Raw genomic sequence first — 26,499 nt, 5'->3', positions numbered from 1 at the left:
CAAAAATGTTCACTTTCTTTTTATCACAACAATGGAAAACAGGAATTCATATACTTCATGTACTTTGAAGGAAGAACGCCTTTGTTCAGTAAATGGAAACACGCTAAACAGACGGTGGTTTCAAAAGATGCACAGCTAAAGAACGGGAAGGAGATGCGAGAGAGGGGCTGGGAAAGGGCGGAAAGGCTGCTCTGTGGGAGCTTACTTTACACTGATCCTCAGCAGTGCCTGCAAGACAGATTTAGGAGTTGCCATCTGTCGAATGAGAATGGAGACTCGGAGAGGTCTGTGCAAGCTGGGTTACAATGTGGAGCTCTGCCTTCTCAGCATCTTTAGCAGATTACACAAAACCCAGCACCCGCTCGTGGGGAAGGGGGCTCCGCTTAGGGGGCAGTGGCCCTGACTGTCCTCCCTGGCCCTTCCTGCTGCTCCTGATGCTCTGAGGAACACACATCAGATGCAAGAAAGGACCTCTTCGGGAGCCCATGCAGCTAATTTCATGAATTCTCCCAGTGATGCTGGGCTGGTCCCTTTCCCTTCCGCACTGTTCTGTACCCCTGACCTGCACCGAGAAAAGGACTTGCAGGTTCCTTCTAGCATCAATAGCCTCCGATCCTCTTAACAGGAATGTGGATGTCTGTTGTTCCAGGGGGTTGGTAGTTAGCAGGAAAGTTTGAGGGAGGTGGGGAGGTGTATGTAGCCCTTACCTTTGGTACTATTGTTCTATAGCAAATCTGCCACCAGCATTTCCCAGGAAATCTTCTTCCAGCTATAGGATAGTCACAACCTGTCCAACTCCAAAGTAGCAGAGGAAGTGCTTGATTGGAAGGTCGGAGTGAGTCACATGCTTCATTAAACCAGGCCGGGAATAAACAGGCTGATATCCCAGGGAGTCTTCTCACGGAACTTGGATACGCACTGGCCGGGGAAGCCCTGTCTCTGCAGAGCGCACCAGAGGTCACCAACTGACCTGGGGCTTGTCCATTTTGGTAAGTTTTAGGGTTCAACAAGTCTTTTCTAGTTCAAAGACCAATTTTGACCCTAGGAGGAGAGGGACAAATCAGATTAGGAGGGGCAAAACCCCTTTGGGGCTGCTAGCGGGACTCCAGGGAACCAAGATGCCTTTGAGTCTGAAGACTTAGGCTCAAACAAATAGAAGAAGGAAAGTGGACCTGTGACAACCAATCGCTAAGGAATTCTGACAAGTGGATAGTGAGGGAGGGGGGTAAACATGCAGAGACCCAACCTGCAACGCCTGAGAACGATGTTCAACCACAGAAAGCGAGAAGGGACGGGTGCTAGGATTTTGACTCAAACCCCCTGGCTTGAGAACGTGCTCCACCACTTCCTGGGCAAAACCACCTCACTCACAGAGCTTCTTCTCAGTCTGGGCTGGGAGTGAACTAGCGACCCTTCCCTGCCCACCTGCTGGACGCCAGGCACTCTCAAACGCTACACAGGCTCTTGTGCAAAGGTAGACATGATTTCAACATTGCTGTGACAAAGGGGAAAGGGAGTTAATACTGAGAAAGCATAAGGACTATGTCTACTCAGATATTGGGCGTGAGACTCTGAGGGTTTAGGTTTTCCAGCCAGCAGTGAGGATTGCTAACCTTTAGGAAGGATGGGGCTTTAACAAGCATTGAAAACCTGGACGACCTACTTTGTTCTGTGTTTGTGGATGGGATTTTTCACGGGTTTTGTAGCCTGAGGCGGGGCTCCTGTTGGGCTAGGGGAAATCCTTCAGGTGCTGAGATTGCCCCAAAGCTGCGACTCCCGGTTCAAGCCTTGGCTCTTTATTGACAGAGGAGTCAGGAGTCGGTGACCTCGACACCCCTCGAATCCAGGTTGCCCACAGTGTCCGAACAGGCGGGGCGCACTGCAGGGATGAAGGAGGGGTAATCCTCCAGATTACAGACGATCGAGAAGTCATTGGCCTCCGCCTGTGCAGGGGGCGCCCAGCGCTGGGAAAGGCTCCTCGCTTCACGTGGCGGGTCAACGCCCCACTCGTTTTAGACCCCGTCCCACCCCTGGCTCCTCCTAACCCCACTACCCTCCTTTTTACGCCCATAAGACCCTCCCCTCTTCTAGCAGCCACGCCCCCAACGTGCGCCCTCACCAGAAGCCCCGCCCTCTCCGTGTCCTCTCGCGGCCCCGCCCCTCTCGCGGCCCGGCCCGCCCCGCCCCTCACAGCTCTGGGCTCCCAGCTCCCGGAGGCGCGGGCTGTGGGGCCCCGCGCCTTTTGTGTCGGGCTTGGAAGGCTGCGCGCGCTCTCCCCTCAGCGGCCGCGGGCGGAGAGGGACGCACGCGCGTATTTCACCTCAAGCGGCGGAGGGACGCGCCCTCAGTCTTGGCCCGTGGGCTGAGCTCGCCCTCCCGCTTCCCCGTCGGCGGAGCCGGGGGTCGCCGCCCCCTCCCTCCTTCCACCTTTCCCGGCGGCGCGCGCACACGCCGGCCTGGGCACGCGCCCGCCAAGATGGCAGGGGCCGGGGCCCAGCTGTCAGGCGCGGCCGCCGCAGCCCTTTCCCGCAGCTAGCGGCCCGGACGCCCGCCCCGAGAAGATGAGCCCCCGCTGTCCGCCGCAGCCCAGCGAGACGCGGAGCCGCCGCGCCCGGGGCCGGCTCCCCCGCTAACGCCCCGCGCCCCGCGCCGCGCGCCCGGCCCCGCGCGCCCGCCCCGGCAGCGACAATGAGGTGAGCCGCGCGGGCGCCTCGGCGAGGAGGGAACGCGGCGGGTGGCGCGGGTTGGCTTCGGGGGAGTCGTGAGGGCGTCGAGAACGGTGGGAGCACCTGGGGGTGTCGCGGTGGGGGGCGTTCTGGAGGGAGCGGGCGGCGCCGGCCTCGGCAGCCCGTGGGAGGCACTGGAGGGGGCCGGGGGCCTGCAGGTTGGGCGAAACCCCGGGCAGGTGTGGCCGCGCCCCGGCCGCGCCGTGGCACACGACGGCCGAAGCCGGGATCGGTGCCTGGTAGCTCGGAGGAGAACGGCCCGAAGCCCCTCTGGCCTCCGTCTCCAGGGCTCTAGCCCGGGCGAAGGCGCCCCCGTACCGGGGCTCAGAGCGGCGTTTGGGTTTCCTTGCGAAGTGGAGCTTCCCGTCCATCTGGAGCTGCGTGCCGCGGTCTCTCCCCTCCTCGCCCCTCTTCGCCTTTCTGTTGGCACGCCGGTGAAGCGCAGGGCTGAACCGCAGCATCCCGGGCCTGATCTCCCAGCCGGGGGTCTGCTGGTCATTCGGCCAAGAAGTGGGGCCCGGAATTCCCGCTCCAGAGGGAACCCAGGCCTGCTTTGGGGAGACGGTCACTTCCTTGCCTGTTTTTTCGGTGTGATTTCCTTTCTAAACACACATACCATATAAACTATAGAGCCTGCAGTTCCACGTTGTCTGTTTTATGAACTTCATTTAAATGAATCTATATTCTTTTGTGTCTGGCTTCTTTCACTCACGATGTTTTGGAAAATCATTTATTCTGTTGTAACTGTTCATTTTTATTGCCCGATAGTTTTGCACTGCATGAATACACCACAGTTTCGCCATCCCACTGTTGGTAGACGTTTGGGGTAGATGTTCGGATTGTTTCTAACACGTGGCTGTTACTGCTGTTGTGAATACTCGTATGTGTCTCCTGGTACACTCGTTCTTGGTTGGGTGTATGCCTAGCAGTGGAATTTCTAGCTCAAAAGATACGCGTTATCTTTTAACTTTAGTAGCTAATACTATACCTAGTTGCCAAAGTGTTTGTACTCATTTACATTCCCTCCAAGTGTGTAAGTGCTTGTGTGCCACATCCTTGTCTACACTTGGTTTTGTCTGTCTTAAATTTTAGCCATCCTGGTGAGTGCAAAGTGGTTTTAAATTGCGGTTTCTTGCTGATGGATGAGATTGAACATCTTTTCCTTGTTTATTTGGTGTTCTCTTTTGTGAAGTGCCTCTTCAAATGTCTTGCCCAGTTTTCTTTTGAGGTTTACATGCCTTTTTCCTCCTAATTTGTAAAAGTTCTATTTGTAGATCAAGAAGATAGTTTCCTATAACATCTACACATCTTAACTGTTTTGCCATTCAAATTAAGATCTGCAGTCTACTTGGAATTGATTTTTGTGTAACTTGTGAAGAAGGGGTCAAGTTTTATTTTTTATCCACACCACTTATTCAGCACTGTCTGTCAGAAGGGTCATCTTGTACCCATAGCTCTGCAAGACCACTTTTGTCATCTTCTGTTTGGGGTCATTTCCTTTCTGTCTGAAAACCCCTTCGAATTTTTTTTTAAAGGTTTTAATTTACTTATTTATTTTTAGAGAGAGGGGAAGAGAGGGAGAGAAACACCAATGTGTGGTTGCCCGTCACACACCCCCAACTGGATACTTACTTGGCCCACGGCCCAGGCATGTAGCCTGACTGGGAATCGAACTGGCAAACCCTTGGTTCACAGGCTGGCACCCAATCCACTGAGCCACACCAGCCTGGGCTGCCCCTTAGAATTTCTTTAGTGCAGGTCTGCAGGTGACAGATTCTTACAGTCCTTGTTTGCAACTGTCATTATTTGTCCTTCATTTAAAACAAAAACAGCTTTATCGAAATGAACTCATATGCTATAACATTTACCTATCTAAAGTGTACAGTTCAGTGGTTTTAGTAATTTCACGGAGTTATACAACCATCACCACAGTCTAATTTGAGAACATTTTTCCCATTCCTGATTTGCCACTGTTTCCTTTAGAGCTTTAAAGCTCTCTCATCATCTCCACTTAAATTATTTCTGTTGGGAAGTCACTTATCTGTAGTCTGCCTTTTTTCCAGGCTGCTTTTTAAATGCTTTCTTTGTCTTTGGTTTTCAGCAATTTTTTAAACATGTAATTAGGGTTCTTGGGATTTCTCGATCTGTGGCGTCATGTCTTTCATTGTTTTGTGAATTTGTCGCCCACTAGTATTTCAGAGACTGCCTTGGCCCCATCTTCTCTCTCCTCTCCTTCGGGGAGGATAGTTACACGTGCGTGAACACTGCACGGTCCCTCCTGCGTTTCTCAGGCCTCCTCCTGTGTTTCCGCCTGTCCATTCTGGCTCTCTCCCTTAACTCTCTCTCCTGCTGTGAATAATCTGCTATTAAACTTGTCAGTTGTTTTTATTTCAGTCACATACTTTTTATCCTTTAGTTTTTACTTGTTTCTCATAGTTTCCAGTTATCTGCTAAAATACTCAATCTTGTCTTTACCCCCTTGAATATCTTAAAGCTTGATCATGGCAGTACCTGTGAGTCATTTCCAGTGTCTGTTTCTGTTGGTTTTTATTCATTCTTTGTATTGCCTTGTTTCCTTGTATCCCTAGTTTTTTGGGGTTTTTTCATTGTGTGCTGGACATCTTGTTTGCACAATTGTTTAGAAATAATTTGAGGCCTAAGAGGATGTTTTTCTCTTTTAGAGTAACTCGCGTTTGCTTTTTTCAGGCAAGGGGGGCACTTGGGACCTGGAGGCACATCAGCGCAGTTTCAGGGACTCAGCTGCTTCCCAGCCGAGCCGCAGTCCCTGTGAGAGCCCGCCTGCCCTGCTGCCCCTTCCGTACAGAGTCTGGCTCTCCACCAGCACCTCCCGCCCCGCCCACACCAGGTTTTTCATTTTTATCCCCAGGGCCAGTGGGAGTGGGCCCAAAGCGGGACCCAAAGTGGAACCCACCTCCCAGAGCCCACCTCCCGGAGCCCCTGACATGCCTTCCTTCCCTGCCCCATCCTCCAGGCCCTTGTGTATTCTGTTTTTACCTGCTTTTCTGGTTCTCTTCAGCTGGAAGAGTGTTCAGGTTTACTTAGTCCGAGGCTGCTGGAAAAAGAGAGTCCCTGTGTTTGCGTTTTCAGGGGCCCTTGGAGTCAATGTGCAGCTGTGGAGAGTAATGTTACCTATTTCCTTGTGTTCTGTTGGAACTATATTAGGTTGTGTCTGTCAGTGGAAGGCTCTGGAATCTAACTAATTTGAAGAATAAATCTTTAATTCCTCTTCATATATAATTAACTGAAAATGTGGCAGTTGAATTCAGATGATTTCTGTAAAGCAGTGATTTTCAACCTTTTCCGTCTCACGGCACACATAAAGTAATTCTGAGGCACACCAAAAAATATGTTTTTTGCTGATCTGACAAAAAATTAGGTATAATTTTCATTTATTCACACCAGATGGCTAGTCTTATATTGGCTGTTGTCATTTTTTATTTGACAGTCTGTTTGCCAAGGGTGTCAGGCTCCTGTTCACCGGGGGCCACCTCAACCTCGAGGTGGCCTTGAAGGGGCTGAATGTAATTTCAGCTCCTTAATAGTTAAGGAGTAGTTACATTCATACAGTCCTAAAATTATTTCGGCCCTTTGAAGGCAACTTCAAGGCTGAGGTAGCCCCTGCTGAACATGAGTCTGACACCCCGATTTAGTCGATACCCCCTCACTAAATTGTCCGACAGTGCATATTTTAAAAATTTTGCAGCGCGCTGGTTGAAAATCACTACTGCAAAGCAAAGGACTTTAGAAATGGGTGCTTTCCTCTCTTCTTCTCATATTTCTTTCTTTCTTTCTCATTTTGATTTCCTTTGCCATTTATTTGATTAAAAAATTACCCTTTGCCTGGTTCTCTTGAATAGAACATGTAATTTTTTGACCAACAGTAGTGGAAAAGCATTCTCAGATCCCGTTCTTTAGGATCAGATTTTTTAAAAAGACATGGATGGAGAAATGAAAGTTCCTATATGGTTTCTCCAAAATGAGTCATTCAGTTCTTTTTTCTTTTAAGTCATTTGTTTTTTACACAGATTTGAAAAAAAATGCTGCTGACAATTTAACATGGATTTCTTTTGCAGACTCTTTATAGTTAAACACTTATGCAAGTATATTTACATGGACCTCAAGTACTTGAGTTTTGCAAATGGACCTAAATAAGTCAGGAGGGTCTATTCATTGCCTGTTCATTACATCTGTTTTTTCAACTCATTTGATTGGGATACACGTAAATAAGCAGCTTGGTTCGTCCATGAAAAACACTTTCCTTTTTGTTCAGTTCTGAATTTTTTAAATGAAAATAACATGCATTTCACTTAGATAAGCTTATCAGAATAACTAGATGTGACCTATTATTGATAAAGGTCTGGAAGGAGAGGCCTTCTAACAAATAAGCTGACCACTGGAAGTGTGGACCACATCTGTTAGCTGGAAAGTCCTGTTGATTCGGTTCCTTCAGGCTGTGTCTGGATTTTTCTTTACTTTCCAGTCTTCTGCCTGAGTTCTTTTTCTAACAGACTTGACTGTAAGAGCCCTTTCTCTCACAGGCCATAATGTATAATATCTTCTTTTAGAAACCAGTTTTTGAGGCCTCACTGTTGCCTGGTACTGGATTATATGGGTAAGGAGGTGGAAGGAACCAGACCTTTCCCACCCCCTCCCCAAAAACCCCCATCCCTAAGATATTTACAGAAATGTACTAGATCTCTTTCTACATCCCTTTTCTACCTAAACAAACAAACAGACAAAAAGCAACCCGTATACACAGTATACAACATTTCTGTTTATATACTTCAGTCATTTGTCTGTTGGAACAGTCTCTTCTGTGAACAGTCCCCCATCTCCCTTTTATCTTTTAAAGATTTGATATATAAAAGTTTGAGTTTTTATGTCATTAAATCATTTTCTTTGTGACTTTTCCTGTGATTTCTTAAGTTTGTGATAGCGTTCTTCTAGAAGTTTGGTTATGTATTAACTGTTTTTCTGTTTTATCTGTAAGAATTTTTAAAGTTATTCTTCAAATTGGAATATGAGCTAAAGAGCAAAATTACATTTTTCTTCAAGATTGCTGATCATATTTATTGACTGTATCAATAAATATGTGGTCGAGATGTCAGCCATGTTTTCTAAGTTGAATGGCAGTACAAACGTCTGGTTCCCAAAATCCTCTCTAGGGGTGCGTGGTTGCCGCGGGTAACATCTGAGTACGGATCACCTGCAGTCCCTCAGAAAGCTTGCTGCCGCCACCAAGGCCAGCCTTGCATACGTCAGGCGTGACCCGACCAGCATCTCTCAGGTCTGGTTATGTGCCAAGGAACGGCCTCATCCGGGCCAAGGGCACTCGATCAGTCTTGGAATAACACAGAACGCGGGTTGATGACAGGGCACACTGCAAAGTGCCCGGGCACAACACAGCCGTTATGTATCACCGTTACTCTGCTGAGTCCAAGTCGGGTCCAGCTGCGTTCCTGAACTTAGTGCTGCAGGATGGGGCGGGGAGCATTTCTCCAGGTGTCCTTAGAGCTCGCGTCAGGCAGACCTGCTGTCGGGCCTGTGGGACTTCTGTGTGTGTGTCTTTCTAGGCCGTCTTCTGTTGTTCTGTCTGCCTGTTCTCAGGCCAGTGCCATTACCATATTTGCCTTGTGGATGATGATTTTTTAATTAGAGCAGCTTTATCCTTTTATTAAAGTGGTGGCATTTTGAATTTTACTTATTTGGCAGTTTTGTTCGTATCTAGTTGTATAAACTAGATACACAACTAGTCCTAGTTTTATAACTACATATAAATAAGCTACGTGAAAGTAAATTATATCAGCATTGTTTCCTATGAAGATTTCTTCCATTTAAAGGGAGTATGTGCACCCTGAACCTAGCGGTGGATGGTGAGCTTGATGACTCCCAGTTGTGGAATGACTATCAGAAGTGCTGTAGCTGGCGTGGCTCAGTGGATTGAATGCCGGCCTGTGAACAGTGTGGCTCCCTGTGCTCACCAGTGGGGGGAGCCCTGTTTCCGATTCCTCCTCATCCTCCTGTGTGGGAAGAGGGACTGTCTTTGTCTTTAAGGCGAAAGACACCTCCTCTCGCTCTGGGGTTAAGGGAGCTGTGAGTGAAGGTTGTTGGTTCCATTTAATCTTCAATTTTGCCCCGTGTATTCTAAGCAAGCTGGGTTTCAGAGTCAGACAGACCTGGGTTCCGCCTCACAGCAGCTCCTTACAAGCTGACAGGTGTGGAGCAGATTTCTTGGTCCCCCTCAAACGTGAGTGTGAAGGTGTGCAGGAGGCCCCCCAAAGCAAGCTGTGGTTAGGGGAGCCGTCCGTCATCTGGACACATACTCAGAAAACGTGTCTTCAGAGCTCTGCAAAGAGCTTCTATACCTTCGCAGGGTCTGGTAAGGATCACGCGAGGTCACACTGAAGGTTCTTGGCTGACAGTGTTCAGTAGGGGTTAGTTACCTCTCTCCCCCACCCCAGTCTATTTTGTCCCTGAGGTAGGCAACCCCTGGAAATTGTCCCTGGAAAAACGTGGGACAATTCTGATTTCAAATATTCTGCCCTTTTGTGGCATCACTGTATAACTTATCCACCATATGTGATCATTTTTTGTTTTAGAAACCCGTTGCTATTGATGCTTCAACTTCTAAAAACGATTCAGGGACATTCTCTCTAAGAGACATAAAACAGAACCATTGAAATAAAAACAAAACAGGAGGCAAGCCATTTCGGGGTAGAGATCCTTGTACCAGAGTATTTAGATTAAGAAATAGTTACTGCTGTTAAGCATATTTAGCAGTGAATTCATGGAAGCTGTGGTGAAAAGGGAAATGGGAGCTGCTGTGTGTTTCTCATTCTGGAGTAAAACAGACGTACATGCCTTTGTAGGCCCCGGAGACTTGTTGCCCGGTACCTTTAGAGACATTGGATGGCTCACTTTACCAGAGCTTGGATTGGGAAGGCTCTTTCCTGCACCCCTTCTCCAGTCCTTTCCCCTGGTGGTATATTTGCTCTGGGCCCCTTCCTTAAAAGCTTCCAACCCTTAAACATTCTCCAGGGCAGGGTGTCCAGCCTGCCACATGCACCTCGGGATGGTTATGAATGTGGCCCAACACAAAATCGTAAATGTACTTAAAGCATTATGAGAATTTTTTGTGATTATGTGTTGCAGTGTATTTAATGTGTGGCCCAAGACAACTCTTCTTCTAGTGCGGCCCGGAGACACCAAAAGGTTGGACAGCCCTGCCGCTGGGCCTGCCCTCCACCCCGGCCTCGCTGGTGGGAGGGTGTCTGTTGCTCTGATCTGAGCTGACCGAAGGCCACCTCCTTTCCTCTCACCCCGATGACTTCTTGGCCATCAAGTCTTGCTTCAGATGCCACCTCCTCAGGAGCACAGTGCTTGGCCCCTCGCCTGGCTGAGGGCCCTTCACTGTTACTCATCACTGTGGCATCTTGTAGTTCCTCTTCCTAAGCTGCATTCGTAATTACTCATATTTCCTCCTGTCCTTCATGAAGGGTCATGCTGTCTGGATCCCTCTGGGATTCCCAGAGCTTAGCACTGTGCCCGGTACTCCGTCAATGCTTAATAAATATTGATGCTTGCACCTGTACCTAAAATGGACAATTAATCATGCCGTTCATTCCATGTGGCATGGGGCCCTCCAGGTCCAATGTTCCAGGCGGCCACCCTCAGACCGCTGAAGCTGGCATCCAAGGTGAAAGCTGTTTCATTATGTGCTTAATGGATTAATGTATCACTCAGGTGGCTGAGCTTTTGTCTATTGTTTCCATGCTGCTGCCGTGAGACACGACTTGTTTGCTGATAGTAGAGGATTTTTTCCCTGGGATTTCTTTGTAAGGACGTCCTGTACTGTAACCCTCAGTGTCCCAGATGCTTCTCAAACCTCCATGTGCGTAGGGGCCACTGTGCACGTTGCCTTTGCCTTCTAAAGTGCAGCTCCCAGGCCCTGTCACTGAAGATGGAAGAATGCTTTTTAAAGTCTTTTTCTCTTTTTATTAATAGACTTGATATGGTAGAATGATATTAGATTTACAGAAAAATTGAGCAGGTACTACAGATAGTTCCTATGCCCCTTCCCACATGTACCCAATAGTAACATCTTACTTGATGCATTTTTATATTTAAGGAACGAATATTGATGCATTATTATTAACCAAAGTCCATAGTTTATTCAAGTTTCCTTGTTTCCCTGCAGTGTCCTTTTTCTGTCCCAGGATCCCATCCAGGACACCACATTGCATTTAGTTAGTATACCTCCTTAGACTCCTCTTGGATGTGATACTTTTTCAGACTTTCTTCATGTTCGATGACCTTGACTATTTGAAGGAGTGTTGGGTGGGTATATTGTAGGAAGCCCTCTATTGGTAGTTCTCTCATTTTTCTCATGATTAAACTGAGGCGATACGTTTTAGGGAGAAGACCAGGCAATGAAGTGCCATTTATAACATACAGAGGGTAGATATGACCACAGGATTCCTGACTGTTGATGTTGACCTTGACCACCTGGCTGAAGTAGTGTTTGTCAGGTGCCATCACTGTAAAGTTACTTGTTCGTTCCCTTTTGTATACTGTGCTCTTTTTAAGAAATTCACTCTTCACAGCCCACATTTACGTAGTAGGGCGTCACTGCTTCTCCTAAGGAATGCTTTTTAAATTTTTATAATTAAGTATTTATTTTTCTGTATATTAGAAAAAAATGAATGTGTTAACTCCATGGTATTTTAACTGGGTTCCCCAGGTAGCTGTAGCCAAGACAAAGGCTCATGTGAGAGGAGTTTCCGAGGGTGCAGGACCTCCGGGAGCAGGGCTGGGGGAGGGAGGGAAGTAGGGGGAGGAAGAGCCGGTATGGGCCGTCATTATGGGTTAGGACTGATGTTCAGGGGAGAAGGGAGAGAAGCATCTGCCATAGCTGCTGTCTTCATATGACAAAGATTGCCCCTCACCTACTGGTGTCCCCATGTGGGTACTAAAAGGGCTCCCACGGCATCCCCTGGGGCAGCAGGTCAGAAACTGGGTGAACTGGTGCCTCAGAGGTGGCTGGACTAAGAAACAGGTAAGGCAGGAGGAGCCAAAACGGTGCCAAAGGGGTTCTTAGTGCACATGTGTGGATATTATTACTAGGAAGAAGTAAATAGATTTCTTTTTACCTTTCCATCTCTTTACTCACTGCCTCTTGCTGAAAAGTTTTCTGTACTCGCAGATTCAATTCACCTGTGTTTTTTTCTAGTACTTGTAGACATAGTTTTGTTTTTTCCAAACATTTAAATCTCGATCCATTTGGAATTAAATATATGGTTTGAGGGCTGGACCCAGTTTTATCCTTTTCTATCTGGTGTTTTGGTTCTCCCAATGCCACTTATTAAAAGGTCCTTTTTCCAGCAGCACCTTTCTAGTTGTTAGATGAGATGTTGTTGGATATATGAGTCGCTTAATAAGGCCAATTAAGTCTTCACAATCAATCAAAACCATTTTCTCACAGTGTTTTGAGATGCTGTCTTTTGTTGTACTTAATTAATTTGGCCTATTTCTGGATTTTCTATTGTGTCCCATTGGTTTATATTTATTCATGTACCAATACCTGACATTTAATTAAAGAAGCTCTGTGATATGTTCTAATATTCAGCAGGGCTAATACTCTTGTATTAGTGAGTTGGTTTTAAAGAAGAAGATTAGGTTATAGCATTCCCATTAAAAAGACATGACAAAAACCATGAAGGGCCAGTTTGGTGTCTAGTACTTTAACCCAGAGAAACAAATCCAGGCCAGCATGATGTTGCCCCTTGGGGGAGAATCTCATGACTTGATGATGTCTGTGGCTTTGGAATTTGAATCCCAGCAGGCATGGTGAGGCTAAAGATCACCCACACAAGCAGTATGACCTTCCAGGATAGGGTTATTAGCACAGTAAGGCGCCTCCTACCCTTAGTCACCCTCCCCGCAATTATTAATGAAACCACAGGTTTTGGCGGAAGGTTTTTGACCTGTAAAAAATACTCATTTATAAAATCATAGAAAGTTAGGTTCAGAAACTTAGAAATCCTCTAAGTACAATGGTCTTTAACCCTCACTGGGCATCGGAAACACTGGATAAAGCCCCTTTCCTTGACCTCCTCCCCCCAATGCCAAGGCACCTACCTCAAAGATTCCATTAATCTGGAGTGAGGCATGTTATTCTGTTTTTTCTCGACTTGTCTTCTTAAAGTCTCTGCGTGATTGTGTTGCCAGAGTTGAGGATGGCTGACTGAGTCCTGAGGTCAAGAGCAGGACTGGTTTATTCAGCACTGTAGTCTCAACACCTAGCAGTGAACCTGGGATGTACTCTGCTTGATAAATATTTGTTGAATAATGCACAAGTCCCTCACTTCTCAGATAAGAAACTGGACAGACTCCAGAGGTCACTTGCCAGAGGTTACTACAGTGGGCTAACAGGGACATGAAGCTCAGGTTTCTTGCCTGTCGGTCTGGTCTTCTTTCACTGTCCTCCATTCATGTTTTCCTCTTTAGTTGTAGCCAGAGGTAGGCAGGAGCATTTGCTGTCTTGACTCACGTGCTGGCCATTTCTGTGACCTTGACTCCAGGTCCTACGCCGTACAGCAGAAACTTGGGAATGAGCTTTTGACTCTGCAGTAAGATCATTGGACAAGGCTGAAATTGCAGCCCGTGTTTGGTGTCATCCTCTAGGTGGGGGGAGATGGGACAGAGGGGACGGGGACACGGGCACAGGGAGCGAATATTCCTGGGTGTCTGCTCTGTGAGCCTAGGAGTTTCCAGCTATTGGATCTCACTTTTTGAATGGAGCCCCACACCCCCATTTCCAGCCGTAAAGCCTATTAGATTGTAGATTGGAATGTATGGCAACATTACTTTTGATTAACGCTTTATTTTAATTGAGATTTTGTGGCTTTCTGCTAGTCAGCAGTAATTCCCAGTCTCTGTTTCCCACACTCCAGATTGCTTCGTAGAGTCTTGATTTGGATAGTTCCCTGGGAAAGACTCGAAAGTCAGAACTGCCAGAGTTGTAGAGACCAGCTAGAATGACTTGTGTTGGAAAGCTCCCCTCTGGTTCAATTTTAAACAAAGTTCTGTTCACTTTTGTTGGATTTGGGGATTCTACTTCTGGCAGAGGTTTATCAAGTTGTTTGGACCAGTCCTATTGAGAACAAGAGCAGGTGAAATGTTAAAAAAGAAAATCAGGCCCTGGCTGGCGCGGCCCAGTGGTTAGAGCATCAGCCCGCAAACTGCAAGGTTGCCGGTTCGATTGTAGGCTCGGCCTCCGGTCTGACTTGTGAGAGGCAACCGGTTGATGTTTCTCTCACACACTGGTGTTTCTCTCTCTCTCTTTATCCCTCCATTTTCCTCTTTCTAATAAATAAATAAAATCTTTTTTAACAAGAAAAGAAAAAATCAGTCTGAAGGCGTAGGAGAGCTGCATGGCAGAAAGGATTTGTAGAGCCAAGACCGGGAGGAGATGGACAGGTAAACCTGGCATTCGGCACCGTTTCTTCCCGTGAGGCCCTTGTCAGCTGAGGGGTGATTAGAGCGTCAGATAGATTCGTGGGCCTGGGGAGATAAAACCCAGTGTTCAGAACACGCTTAGGAGGAGGAGCCCTGGTAAGCACCCCAGGTTTTCAAAAGGGCCTCTGTTTAGGGGCAAGGGAGAACCAGAAGTCGCCTGGCCCTCTCTGGAGCTGGAGCACTGCTTTGAACCATCTCGTCTCTGGTTACATCAGGCTGCCATAGCTGTGTGTGTCTCCCTGCCTGTCGGAGGAAAAGTGAACCCTTTCTGGAGGGGCCTCCAGTTGTCTGTGGAGTTTTCATGTACAGTGAGTGGCACTCAGTTGGCAATGATGGGATCTCTGAGGACGAGAACCAGAAGCCAGGAGAAGGCATAGACAGTAGCGATGGGCATAATGAAGGGATCAGACTTGGACTGTAAAGAACTTTGAGTAATGTGTTTAAGAAAATAAATTTTCTTGTTCACCTCAGCCATCCCAGCTTAGAGGCTAACTCAACTCCAGACACAGTGTTCGTACTTTGTGGTGGACAAGTGTGAACAAGTGTGTCTGCCACTCGTCCTCAGTGTGTTTGCGTGGTTGTAAGCCTTTTGCTTAGTCCCATAGTGGGCAGCTTAGTGGTTGGGACAGGAGAGAAATTGCAGTGATGATTACAGGCTCTTAGGCCTTCGAGCTAGACGGACAGCCCCTGGAGACCAGTGCTTTGACCTCATTATGCTTTTATCTTCTAGAGAAGTAAACATGCTGATTGACTTAGGCAATGTTAATACATGTGGATATTATTTTATATAATAAAGGCAATGTTAAATATTTAATGTAAGCGTAATTTTAGTAAATGTGAATTTTTAAAGTGTAGACATCTGTATTATAAGTACATTACTTATTTATGTGTTTTCCTGTATCATCTGCTTAAATTTTTACTTGCAAGATATATATTGAATGCCTAGCATATGCGAGACAGTGGGGCTAGGGATAGGGCTACAGACGTGAGTGGGAGCTGGGCCTTAAGGAGTATAAAGCCAAGAAGGGGCACACAGGGCATCGGAGATGAAGGTGCCAGAACAGAGGTGTGTATAACCCAGTTTGTGCGTGTGTATATGTCTATGTATGTATGTATGTATTTATATTTAGATGCATTGATCTGCACTTGTAGTGGAAGAAGGCAGGGATGTTATATTCTGTTCTGGGTCTTCCCTGTTGTACTTCTTTGAACTGTCTTAATTTGGTTTTTCAGTTCCTTGCAGACAATGGTCTTCAGAAAGTCTTGCCTTACCTTACTTACATGTCCTTAGTTCTTCCAGTTATTCATGATATATCTCTAATTAGTGGCCCTTTTGAGGCCCTTCCTTTTACTGGGCTCTAACACTTGAAGTCCACTAGCAATTTAACTTCTCTAAGTGTGGCTTGCACACAGAAAGTCGGTGGGCCTGGCACACAAAAGAAGCCCTTTATTCAATGGAGAAACACACCACACCTGGGAGGCTGTGTTCCTATGGACAGATCAAAGTCAGATGTGCCCATTGGCATCGCTCTCTCGGACCAGCTGAGATTTCTGACTGAGCAGCTCTACAGTACTGTTGATGAACACTGCCTTTCCTGGGAAGAAGGAAAATGCTCTCCTGGATCTGTGTCGCTGTGCCAGTAGAACTGTAAGCCACTGAGTGAATCAGATAAAGAAAAGGAAGAGTCCCAAACAGAAGAGCATCACTAGCCAGAGAACCAGCCAGTCCTTCATGGGGGCAGAGTGGTGTGCTTCCTTCTGAGAGTCCAAGCCCGTAGGTGGTGAGGCAGTGTGACTGTGAGTTCACTCACCAAGTAGTTATCGCGCTCACTCAGCTGACTCTTGGGCTCTGAATAGAAGACATGGTTTCCTATGTGTGTAGTTTAGTCCTAAAGTGATAGAGCACAGTGACCTCAAGTTCATCGTGTCTAAAACTGGACTTGCTGCCACCATATCCATGAGCAATTGGTTTTTGACAGTGATGCCATTTTTCAATGGGGAAAACTGCCTTTCAGCAAATGCTGGGACAACTAAATGTCCACACACAAACAATGAAGTTGAACTCCTGCTTCACACCACATACAAAAGTTATCTCAAAATAGACTGTGAACTTCAATGTAGGAGCTAAAACTTTAAATGTCTTATAAGAGAAAATATAAGAGTAAATCTTCATGGCCTTGGGTTAAGCAGTGGTTTCTTAGAAATGACACCAAAATACAAATGATAAAATAAATAAATAAATTGGATTCCATCAAAATTTAAAACTATGCTGCAGGCCATACTATCAAGAAAAATGACAAGACAACTCATAGAACGAGAGGAAATATTTGCAAATCATTTATCTGATAAGGGACCTCTATCTAGAATATATTTTTAAAAACTTACAACTCAATAATAAAAGGATAAATGTTCCAATTTTAAAATGGGCAAATGGTTTAAATGGGCACTTCTCCAAAGATGTACAAATGGCCAAAAAGGACGTGAAAAGGTTCATGGCTTCATTAGACGTGAGGAAGTGCAAACCACAGTGCGATGCCTCTTCACGCCCAGGAGGCTGGCTAGACCAAAAGAGACAGATGATAACAAATGTTGGTAAGGATGTGGATAGCCTTACCCAGTGAGTAAGCGGCTCTGTGTCTATAAATCTCGTGTTGGAACCCTCATTCGTTGCCAGGGAGATGTAAAAGGGTGTAGCTGCTTTGGACAACTGTCTGGCAGTTCTTCAAGATGTTAGACGTAGAGTTACCACATGACCCGCATCTGTTCCTGGGCGTGTACCTGGGAGAAATGGAAACACACACCCACACCAAACGTGAACACGAATGTTCACAGGAGCATTATTCACGATACCAAATAGTGGAAATAACCCCAAAATGTGTGTACTGATAAATGGATAAACAAAATGTGGAGTGTTTGTCCGTACGGTGGATATCACTCAGCAATAAAAAGGAATGAAGTGCCGATATTGATACAGTGGATGAACCTTGAAAACATGTACAAAACCAGTCACAGAAGATCGCGTATTCCATCTGTGTGAAATGTCCAGAAAAGACAAATCCATAGAGACAGAAAAAGATGAGCTGATAGTTGCAGGGGCTCGGGGGCGAGCGTGGGAGCGGCTGCCGAAGGGCTCTTTGGGGGCTGATGAACACGTTCCACAGTTAGACTGCCGTGTTGGTCATGCCACTCTGAACGTACTAAACTCCTTGAATTATATACTTTGAATAGGTGAATTTTATGGAATAAAAATCTGTGTCTCAATAAATCTAGTTAAAAAACAAACAAACAACCTACCGCTTTCCTTTCCGGGCTTGTCTTCCAGAATCCTCCTCCTCAGTGAGATGCACACTGTGATCAAAATAGAAACCCGGAGGCTCAGTGGAGTCATTGAGTTCCCTCCCACAGCATCCAGGTGGACATGTCACCGCATCTCTTCCCCCCTCCTGTCCTTGTTGCCTGCCCCCTTTCCACCATGACACTGATTAGTCAGGTGTTCATCAGTGTTAAAATACCGTAATTACATTCCGCTTTGTCCTCTACCTCTTAAATGCCTCCTCTGTACTTTATCGTTAGTACTCAGATCGAGTTCACATTCTCTTTCTAGCTTTCTTCAGGATATTTCTGTCTGTCTGGATGAAGTCGTGACTCCCTAGCATGTATGCCGAGTCTTGCATGAACTGGCCTCTCTGCTTCTTCAGATTCATTTCCTCTGTTCTCCTTATAAGGACCCCACCTTCACACATTCTCTGCATGTGATATTCCTCTTGCTCGTGGTGCCACATGAAGTGATCAGCAGCCACGTGTAGCCGATAGCTACCGTGTTGAATAGCACAAATTATAGAACATTCCCGTCAGATTAATAAGCACTCAGAGTTCATTGAGAATTTCACGCTTTGAGGAAGTTAAGAAGCCAGGAGGAAAGGGTACCATTTAGTCATCACAATTCAATTTCTTTTGTCAGTTGTTACTCTTGCCTAAAGGTCAGGGTGATGGCAATCCTGTACACATTAATCCAAGTGCAGGCTTGTCCTTTCCATTATAAAGGTCAGGAGGAGAGAGGGTGTCTTGCTGCCTTAGTTGGGTATATGGTTTTCTCTCAGTGTCCAGTTTTGAGTCTGAGAGAGTAAAGGATTGGGACAGGGATAGGGTTGGGGGCTGTCACCGAGGATCAGTTTGAAGTCAGTCATCCGAGAGAGTGCTGGGCTTGGATGCAGGGGAGCCCAGGTCCAGGCCTGGCTCCAGCTGAACTCACTGGCGGTCTTGGTGAGCATTGCCCTCCTTGGAGCCTCACCGTCTCATCCATTTGTGAAAGGAGGGGATTGAACTCAACGATATCCAAGGGCCCTTCCGAAGCTGGTCACCTGTGGTCCCGTGGCTCTTTCTGGCTCAGGAGGTGCTAGACGTTCTAAATTAGGGCAGAACTAAGTCACACGAGGCCATAAACTTAAATGCCCCTTTTCTTGGTTGCTCGGGTTAGGGAGATGAGATCCTGATGTAAGTAAACCCAGGCTACTCCCTGGTGTCAGACTCTGGGCCTGCTCTTGATTCGGGGGGCTGAAGGCATAGCTTTATCTTCCCTCTCTCCACACCCTTCCCAAAGGGAAGCACTGTCTGTAGTTCCCTTTCTGTTATCAAGCTTGGCCTTGCAAGGCTTGACTTTGTGAAGTTCACTTAACCTCTTGGCTCCACAGTTTCCCCTCTATAAAGTGGGGTAGTAATCCCTGCCTTGCCAACCTCTGGGGCTGATTCTTTGGCCATAGCAGACGATATATGAGAAATGCTTTTAAAGGATTCTAGAAATGGTAGCTGTGATTACGGTGCTACACTGTGGGGGCATGGACATGCCGGTTTTGTAAGGGGTCAACTGGCAGCACCTTAGATAGGTTACCACTTCTTAACTGTAGAAAGAAGCAGGTGTTCCCATCTTTATCATTAGGGGAACAAAACCGAAATCACAGGCACCCCTCGCTGGAGCCAGCTCGCTTATTCTGTGCTGTGCAGTCAGAACTGCAGGCTGAGGGTTTCTTGGGAGACGGTGATTCTGCTCAGATCAAGGCAGACTTTATTTCCAGTTAGGCAGGGATTAGGCTATTCTGGGAAAGCTCAGGAAGGTCTGTACATTATTACTGATTAATAAATCTGCACGTTTGTCAGATTGTAAAGGCTACCTAAGTGCAGTTTATTGGCGCCGAGAGGCTGTAAAATAAACTGACCCCCAAAGCTCACATATAATTGTAATAAGCCTTCCCGTCTGTATAGTACCTTATACTATACAAAAAGCTATCGCATAACTGTCGTAGCATCCGAAGAGGTTGGTGAATACTGTATTCATTTTATAGGTGAGAAAATGGACACTCAGATAAACAGCTTGTCGTTGGCAAACCTGGGACTAGGGGGAAAGAACTAGCTTTTATTGAACTTTGGCTGAATGCAAACTGCTTTCACATTTGCTGTCATTTAATCCATACAACAGTCTTATGAATCAGTACAATCCCACTTTATAGATGAGCAAGCTGACAGTCAGAGAGGTTAAAACAAACTGTTCAGGGCTAACAGCCAGAGAGTGACATGGCTGATACTGAAACCCAGCTGTTTGGCTCCAAACGTCGATACTGCTGCACTGCACAGACGCCCAGCTTAGGAGGCTCCACTCACGACCTCTCAGCTCTGCGCTTGTCTGAGAGTGACACACGTTGAGTAGAAATTGTAATTTGAATTTTGATCTTTTCCTGTGGATGTGCAGTACGTACGATACTCTCATGATGCTGGGCAGCAGCCGCCAGTCAACCATGTGGTTACAAGGTAAACAGCCCACACTCTGCAGTATATCCATGTGTCAGATGCCTCTCCCCAAATGGGTGCCACTGTGAGTGTTCTAAGCACATGTTAGGCTACATTAAGTTGTGATGTTCAGTAGGGCATTTTTGACCTTCAGTATTTTCAATTTACAATGGGTTCATCTGAATGTAACCCCATCAGAAGTCCAGGGGCATCTGTATTGCCTCTCAATTCATTTATTCCTTCATTCTTTCAACACGTTCCTATTATATGCCTGGCAATGTTCCAAGCCTAAGATCTCATCGCCCCTCCCCCCGTTCTTTCTGTTTCCTGCGGGTGTCTAATGTGAGGCATCTCCTATCACACCGATGCTGTAGGAATAGAGTGTGTTCATGTTGTGTGCTGTGTGCGTGCTGGTAGGGTGCATACAAAATAGTTTTTATAAAAATCATTCCTGTTCAGTGTAAAAATTCAGCAATACAGAAGAATACAAGAAAATAAAGTGAAAATGACCAGTGGATGTCAGTCCCCTGCAGATAAGCATTTGTTAGCATCTCGACTAGCACACTTCCACACGTCTCTGTGCATGTAGAAACACACATAGCAGCATAATGCTAATGGAGCAGCTGTGTGTACTGAGCTGTCTGCAGTGGGCTGAGCGGTTCACAGCATCATGTCACTCAATCCTTGCCAAAACCCTACGAGGTGATGCTACCACACATTACTCAGGGGAAAGCCCATGCTTAGAACAGTGAAGTCATTTGCCCAAGGTCAAGTAGTGGTAATCTCTATGAATCTAAATACCAAGCTTGTAACTACTATGCTATGCTGTACATAATAGTGTATAAATGAGATTATACTGTTGATTCTTTTCTGTAGCTTACTTTTTTGTTTGGTTTATGGAGTTGTCTATTATACAACAATAATTGTAATTTATAATAATCCTCTAATGTTTTTACTCAACTGTAGTAATGTCTATGCAATTAATATAGGTCTAGTTTATTATTCTTTGTATACATTATACTTTATTTGGTCAATCCCTTGTTGATGGGTATTTAGTTTTTTCCAGTTTTTTGCTATTTCAAGTCATACTGGAATTCACACCTTTGTGACTTTTGGGCTTCAACTCAGTGTTCTGTGGTGCAGAGCAGACTGGCATCGGGCAGCCCACGTGCGTGTGTGACTAGCTCTGTCACTTTCAAAGTGCGTTATCTTGGGCAAATCATTTCATCTCCCAGTTCCTCAAGTTCCTCATCTGTAAAATGGGAGAAAGACTAGAGCCTGAGTCCTTGCTGCTCCAGGACTGAGTTCATCGATGCAGGTGAAGTCCTAGAGCGGTACATAGGATATGAGACCTGCTCGGTAAGTGTTAGCCCTCGCCTGCGATAGTTGTTCACACCAAGTGCCGTGGGTCGTTTTTGGGTAGGTGTCTCTGGACCCCTTCAGCTCACTGAAGCGGGGAGCACCTTGAGAAGGATGATTCGTTTGCCCTGTGAGGCCATCAGCATGAAAGTTTGTATTTTCTGGGACCAACAAGTACGCCCAGGAAAACAAGGGTCTTCTGTGCTCATTTGCCTTTTAAGTCCCTTTTTTTCTCTCCAGTTTTAGCCTAGAAATTCTCTGCCATCTCAACAGCAACTTGATGCCTTTAGAAATATTGAGTGTTTTTTTCCTAGATTTTGCTATGAGTGTGTGTGGTTCACTAGATACATTGATCTTTTTAAAACACCTCCATTCCAGTTCACCATTACGGGCAATGGAAGGTCTCTCTGAGTGATTAATCACATCATAGCATTACTGAAAAACGATAATATCTGTACATCACATGAAGGAATTGCATGTAGCTGCTTCAGTGGGGGTGACTGCCCGGAGGGGCTGGGGCTAGGGCTCACACGTGGCCGAAGGATGCAGATGCCAGCTTGCCTTCCCTGGTGGTGGCGGCACCAGTGGGGGGCATAGCGTGAGAGGATGCACTGACCGCTCTGCTCAAGGGGACAAGCTCTTCTTAGAGCGAGAGTGACGCTGACAACTTGTCCACTCTCTTCTACCCTCCCAGAAGCAGGTTTTTCCACCTCGTGCTGTTGACATTTGGGGCCAGGTCATTCTTTGCTGTGGAGTGCTGTCCTGTACATAGTAGGGTGTGTAGCAACATCTCTACCCAGGAGCACTCCCCACCCCCATTGTGACAGCTAAAAATGTCTCCAAACAGTGCCAAATGATCTGCAGGGGGCGCAGAGTCACCCCCAGTTGAGAATCACAGGTGTCCTTCGAGGAACCAGTGCTTCTCAAACTTGAATGTGCAGTAGAATCCCCGGAGACCTTGTGAAAGCATAGAGTGCTGGGTTCCATTTTCCCAAAGTGCCTGTTTCTTTCAGCCTGAGGAAGGGCTGATAATTTTCATCTTTGATAACAAATCTCCAAGGTGATGGATGCTAAGTCCGCTGTGGACCCTGCTCTTGAGAACCACAGGCATGAGGGAAAAGCACTGCCGTTAAAGATCAGGAGGCCTCTGTCATACTCCATCTCTGATAGTAGTTCTGTGACCCTAGACAGGGTGCTGTGTTTTTCTCCTTTGATCAAATGAGGAGATTGGACTGACTTTTTTTTTAGGTAACCCGGGTAGGGACCATTAATGAAATCTGTGAAACTCTTCGAAGTCCATGTTTTTCTGATACAGTGGTTCCCAAACTTTGGTTCATTTACTGCCGGGTCCTTTTGTTCTCTTTTTCCTTCCTTCTTTCCTTCCTTCCTTCCTTCCTTCCTTCCTTCCTTCCTTCCTTCCTTCCTTCCTTCCTTCCTTCCTTCCTTCCTTCCTTCCAGTATTTATTGTATAAACCAAGGAAGGTAGTATTATAGGAGAGTTGAGTGGTTTGAGAATGAGGTTTAGAAAATAATAATTAAGTGCTCATTTCTCCCATGTTAGCGAGTGTACGTCTTTTTTAAAAAGACCCACAGTTCCAGATTTCATCAGCTGCCTACCAAATTCTAGCTCAGCATCAGCCATACCTGGAGGGTCTTAATCACTTTGCCCCCATACCTGTTCATTTAAGCACCAGGCTTATATGGTGGGTGTCAGAGTTTTTTGTAAGAAGGAATATATATATATAAACACACTGCAATACTCATGCAAATGGGATTCTTCTGGAAACTGAGAAGCAGTGCTATTTTGAATGAGAAACAACATCACCCTTGTACATTTTAGTAGGAAACAGAGAAAGTCTGATTTTTGGAAATAAAATGTGAGAAAGAAAAACTAGCTTTTTGAGGGGCCAAAATACATCTGTGTAAAGCAGGACTTCTCAAATGACAACTCTCATAAGCATATGTTCATGCACTTTCTTTATCATCACCTCTGCCCTCCCTCGAAGGCCTTCTCCAGTCAGCAGTTGTGTTAAGTGAAGGGTTTTCTCTTTCGTGCGTTGCAATGCAATTGTAGACTGGTACCTAGTCTCCCTCTCTCGGGAGTTCAAAACATGGGACAACTACTCTCCCAGGGCAGCCAAGGAGCCTTCTGCCTGTGTGTGTGGGTTCATTTTAGAAATACACACTCACACCTCTCCTTTACTTCCCTACCTTCAAAATACATCCCTGCCCTGCCAGCAGGTGCTAGAAATTCCCACAGCGTTCATTTGGTCTCCACTGTGGCTGGATGCTGTGCGCAGGGGCGGGGTGGGAGGGAGGGCTCCGTGTATTGGAATTCTAACTCCCTGTGTTATGGTGTGAGGGGGGGAGGCCTCGGGGAGATGGGATCATGGGAATGGAGCCCTGGTGAATGGTGTCAGAGCTCCCTGTTGGAGACCTGGTACAGCTCTCAGTCCTCCCCATGGCTCCATCGAGGACACAGTGAGAAGGCTCCAACCTGGAAGAGGGCCCTCGCCTGCTCCTGCTGCGCTCTAGAACTGGGAGCAGTGACTGCGTGTTTATACGCCCCCAGTCGGTGCTGCTTTATTGCACCACAGCCCGAAGGGACTGAGACAGTCTCCATTTCTGAAGGCTCCCTCTGGACCAGTCCCCAGAAATTCCCTTCCTCCCTTAGCTTCTTGAAGGACATGTAACATGCCAAAGCCTTTAGTACCCAGCCGTCTTTCAGTTTTTTAGATCATGTTAATTGATTTGTATGTTTATTCATTCCAGTTCCCAGCCTCCATGGAAAATGCAGACTTTGAACAAGACGCTCTCTGATTCATTCATTAGATTTCTCCTTTGACTTCATGTTATTGCACCTGTTAGTGTTGGTTGGGTTTTTATGTACCTCTGCTGTGGGTTTCTTTCGAACTTAGGAAATGAGAGTTAATTGTAATAATTGCCTCAGAATAGCCAGAGCCTGGGGGAGGGGCTGTGAATCAGTGACTAGGAATCAGTCCCTTCTCAGTCTTCAAGACCACAAGTGTGACCGTTGGAGGGAATTCAGAGAAACGCAGAGACTGAAAGTTCTGGAAAACAGGGCCCCCCAAGTTTCAGGAAGACTAAGCAGTAATTTAGAATTAACTTCAATCATTTGAAAGATTTTCACAAATTAAGAGGATGTAAATAAGGCAGAAGCAAAAATAAACCAGATGGGAAACACCTTCTTTATCATCTAGTTCACTGAAATGGATAATGAACTAGTTCAGATTTTTAAAAGGTATCTTAGGAAAACTATCTAAAACTTGGAGAAAAGGCAAAAGGAATATTGTGTGCCTTTTCAGTATCACTCAAGAGCATTGTCAGCAATCTCATCTAAGGGACATTCTCGGAGAACACTGACTTTTGTAAAGTTAAATGTTAACTTGTAGGAAATTGGTGAGTTACAAATGATTTTTTGTTCAGTGGAGATCTAAAATTAATTTGTGTTTAGTATAAAAGATAACCTCAAAGGTTATGGCTTAATTGCTCTGTGGTCCATTAACCAGTTTTGTATCCTTTCTTTTGGTCCACTGACTATATGTGTGTGTGTTTCCCGTATTACCTTTGAAGCAGCCTTGCCATCCTGCTGGTCCCTCACTAATGAGTTAAATCAGTCCTTGACACAGTGTCCGTTTGTGTGGGAGTTAGGTTTTTAGCTTTTTGAAAATTGGACCCTGGCAGAATGGGTACATTTTTTAGGAATAAGTGTCTTAAGTGGCTAGGCCGTGTAGGGTTTGAGTAATTTGACTTTAAGGTCCTCTTGGTCCAGAGTGTCCACAATTATGGGTCTTTATCAAAATTCTGTCTTGGTCACTTGGCTGGTAAGTAGCATTTGTGGGTCACTTAATTATATGGCCTGGATACTTAAAATCCCCACCTTATCAAGATCTCAGATGGCACAGAGTAGAAAAGATAATTTCCTTTGTTGTTGATAATAGCACAGTTATTTGTGTATAAAGCATTTGTAATTTGTAAAACGTTGGCACACCTGCTATTGGATTTGGCCCTCGCAGTTTCTTTGCGAGGGAGCAGAGCAGCAGTTGTTATCCACACAGAGAACAAGCGGAGACTCTGCACTCCAGCAGGTAAAGGCAGCTGCCGCAGGCACTCGGCTAGTAAGGAGCGGAGCAGCTCTCCGAACTCAAGGACACCTGCTTGATAAGAACAGTGAGTTGAAGTGGGAAAAACCCAACTACTGACAGTAACAATAAAATCTTGCACCGTGGCCTCAGCCACCGTGCACCCTGATTTACCATCCCGACTCTCAACTCAGTGTTGTGTGTGGTCCCTTCCTGAATGTTGGCAAGGCTGGAAGTGTGCCTGAATGTTCTCTGACCTGTCCTTCCAGCAGAGAACTGCGTGGACTCATAGCTGGTGCCCAGGAAATAGTTGTTGATTGTGTATGTGAATTTGCTTTATGTGCTTTTATCTTCTTGATTCTCCTTCTATTCCTGGTAAGATTTTCTTAGCTAATTTTTTGTATATCTGAGTGACATTGGAGCAGCTGTGTGTGTTTATTCAAAAGGATGATCTGCCCTTTTATCGGATGTGTGCACGAGAAAGAGGACAGCTGATTTAATCCAATTTCGTCTTTTTATGAAATCTTTTCCCTCAGTCTATAAACCGCTGATTCATGAGTTCAGCAGCTATCCGGGGCCAGCCCCTGGGACAGAACGATAAAGATGAGACAAGGTCGCTCCACTGGGGAGCACGCCCTTCTTTGGCTTCTGGTCCTGGTGGTGGACTTCGGGTTTCTGTTGGGATGTTTTCATCTTTGCTGTGCTTCATTGGTAATCTAAAGAACCACGTGAAATAACTGAGTGTGGGAGGACTGCCTCTAAACCCAACTAAAATGCATCAGCTTCTCTCTGGTCTCCTGGCGCCACCAAGTCCAGGGCATCGTCTCCCACCTGGACTGTGCCGACAGCTCCCAGCTGGTCTCCCCACATCACTTTTCTTCCAAGAATGGAAACTAGGTCAAGTTCCTGCCCTCTAAAACTGGCCGAGGCTTGCTTCCCTGGCTGATAAGACCTGGCTTACCTCTCCGTCTTATCTTCCTCTACTCCTCCTG

General features: G+C 46.1%; 1 protein-coding gene across 1 annotated transcript in view; it reads left to right on the top strand.

Annotated features, from left to right (window-relative positions):
- Positions 1-2,210: 2,210 nt before the first annotated feature.
- EVL (Enah/Vasp-like) overlaps positions 2,211-26,499 on the top strand; it is a 119,300-nt gene continuing 95,011 nt past the window's right edge. Inside the window, exon 1 of the mRNA XM_037130419.2 lies at positions 2,211-2,693. Coding sequence (XP_036986314.2) covers positions 2,689-2,693 — 5 coding nt within the window. The 5' untranslated portion in view covers positions 2,211-2,688. The remainder of the gene's footprint in view (positions 2,694-26,499) is intronic.

This window comes from Artibeus jamaicensis, unplaced genomic scaffold (assembly GCF_021234435.1).
Source record: "Artibeus jamaicensis isolate MK-2021 breed Jamaican fruit bat unplaced genomic scaffold, CSHL_Jam_final contig_444, whole genome shotgun sequence".
In the NCBI taxonomy this organism is placed as follows: domain Eukaryota; kingdom Metazoa; phylum Chordata; class Mammalia; order Chiroptera; family Phyllostomidae; genus Artibeus; species Artibeus jamaicensis.
Note: the sequence above shows the minus strand (reverse complement) of the source record. Positions and strands in the feature narration are given on the sequence as shown.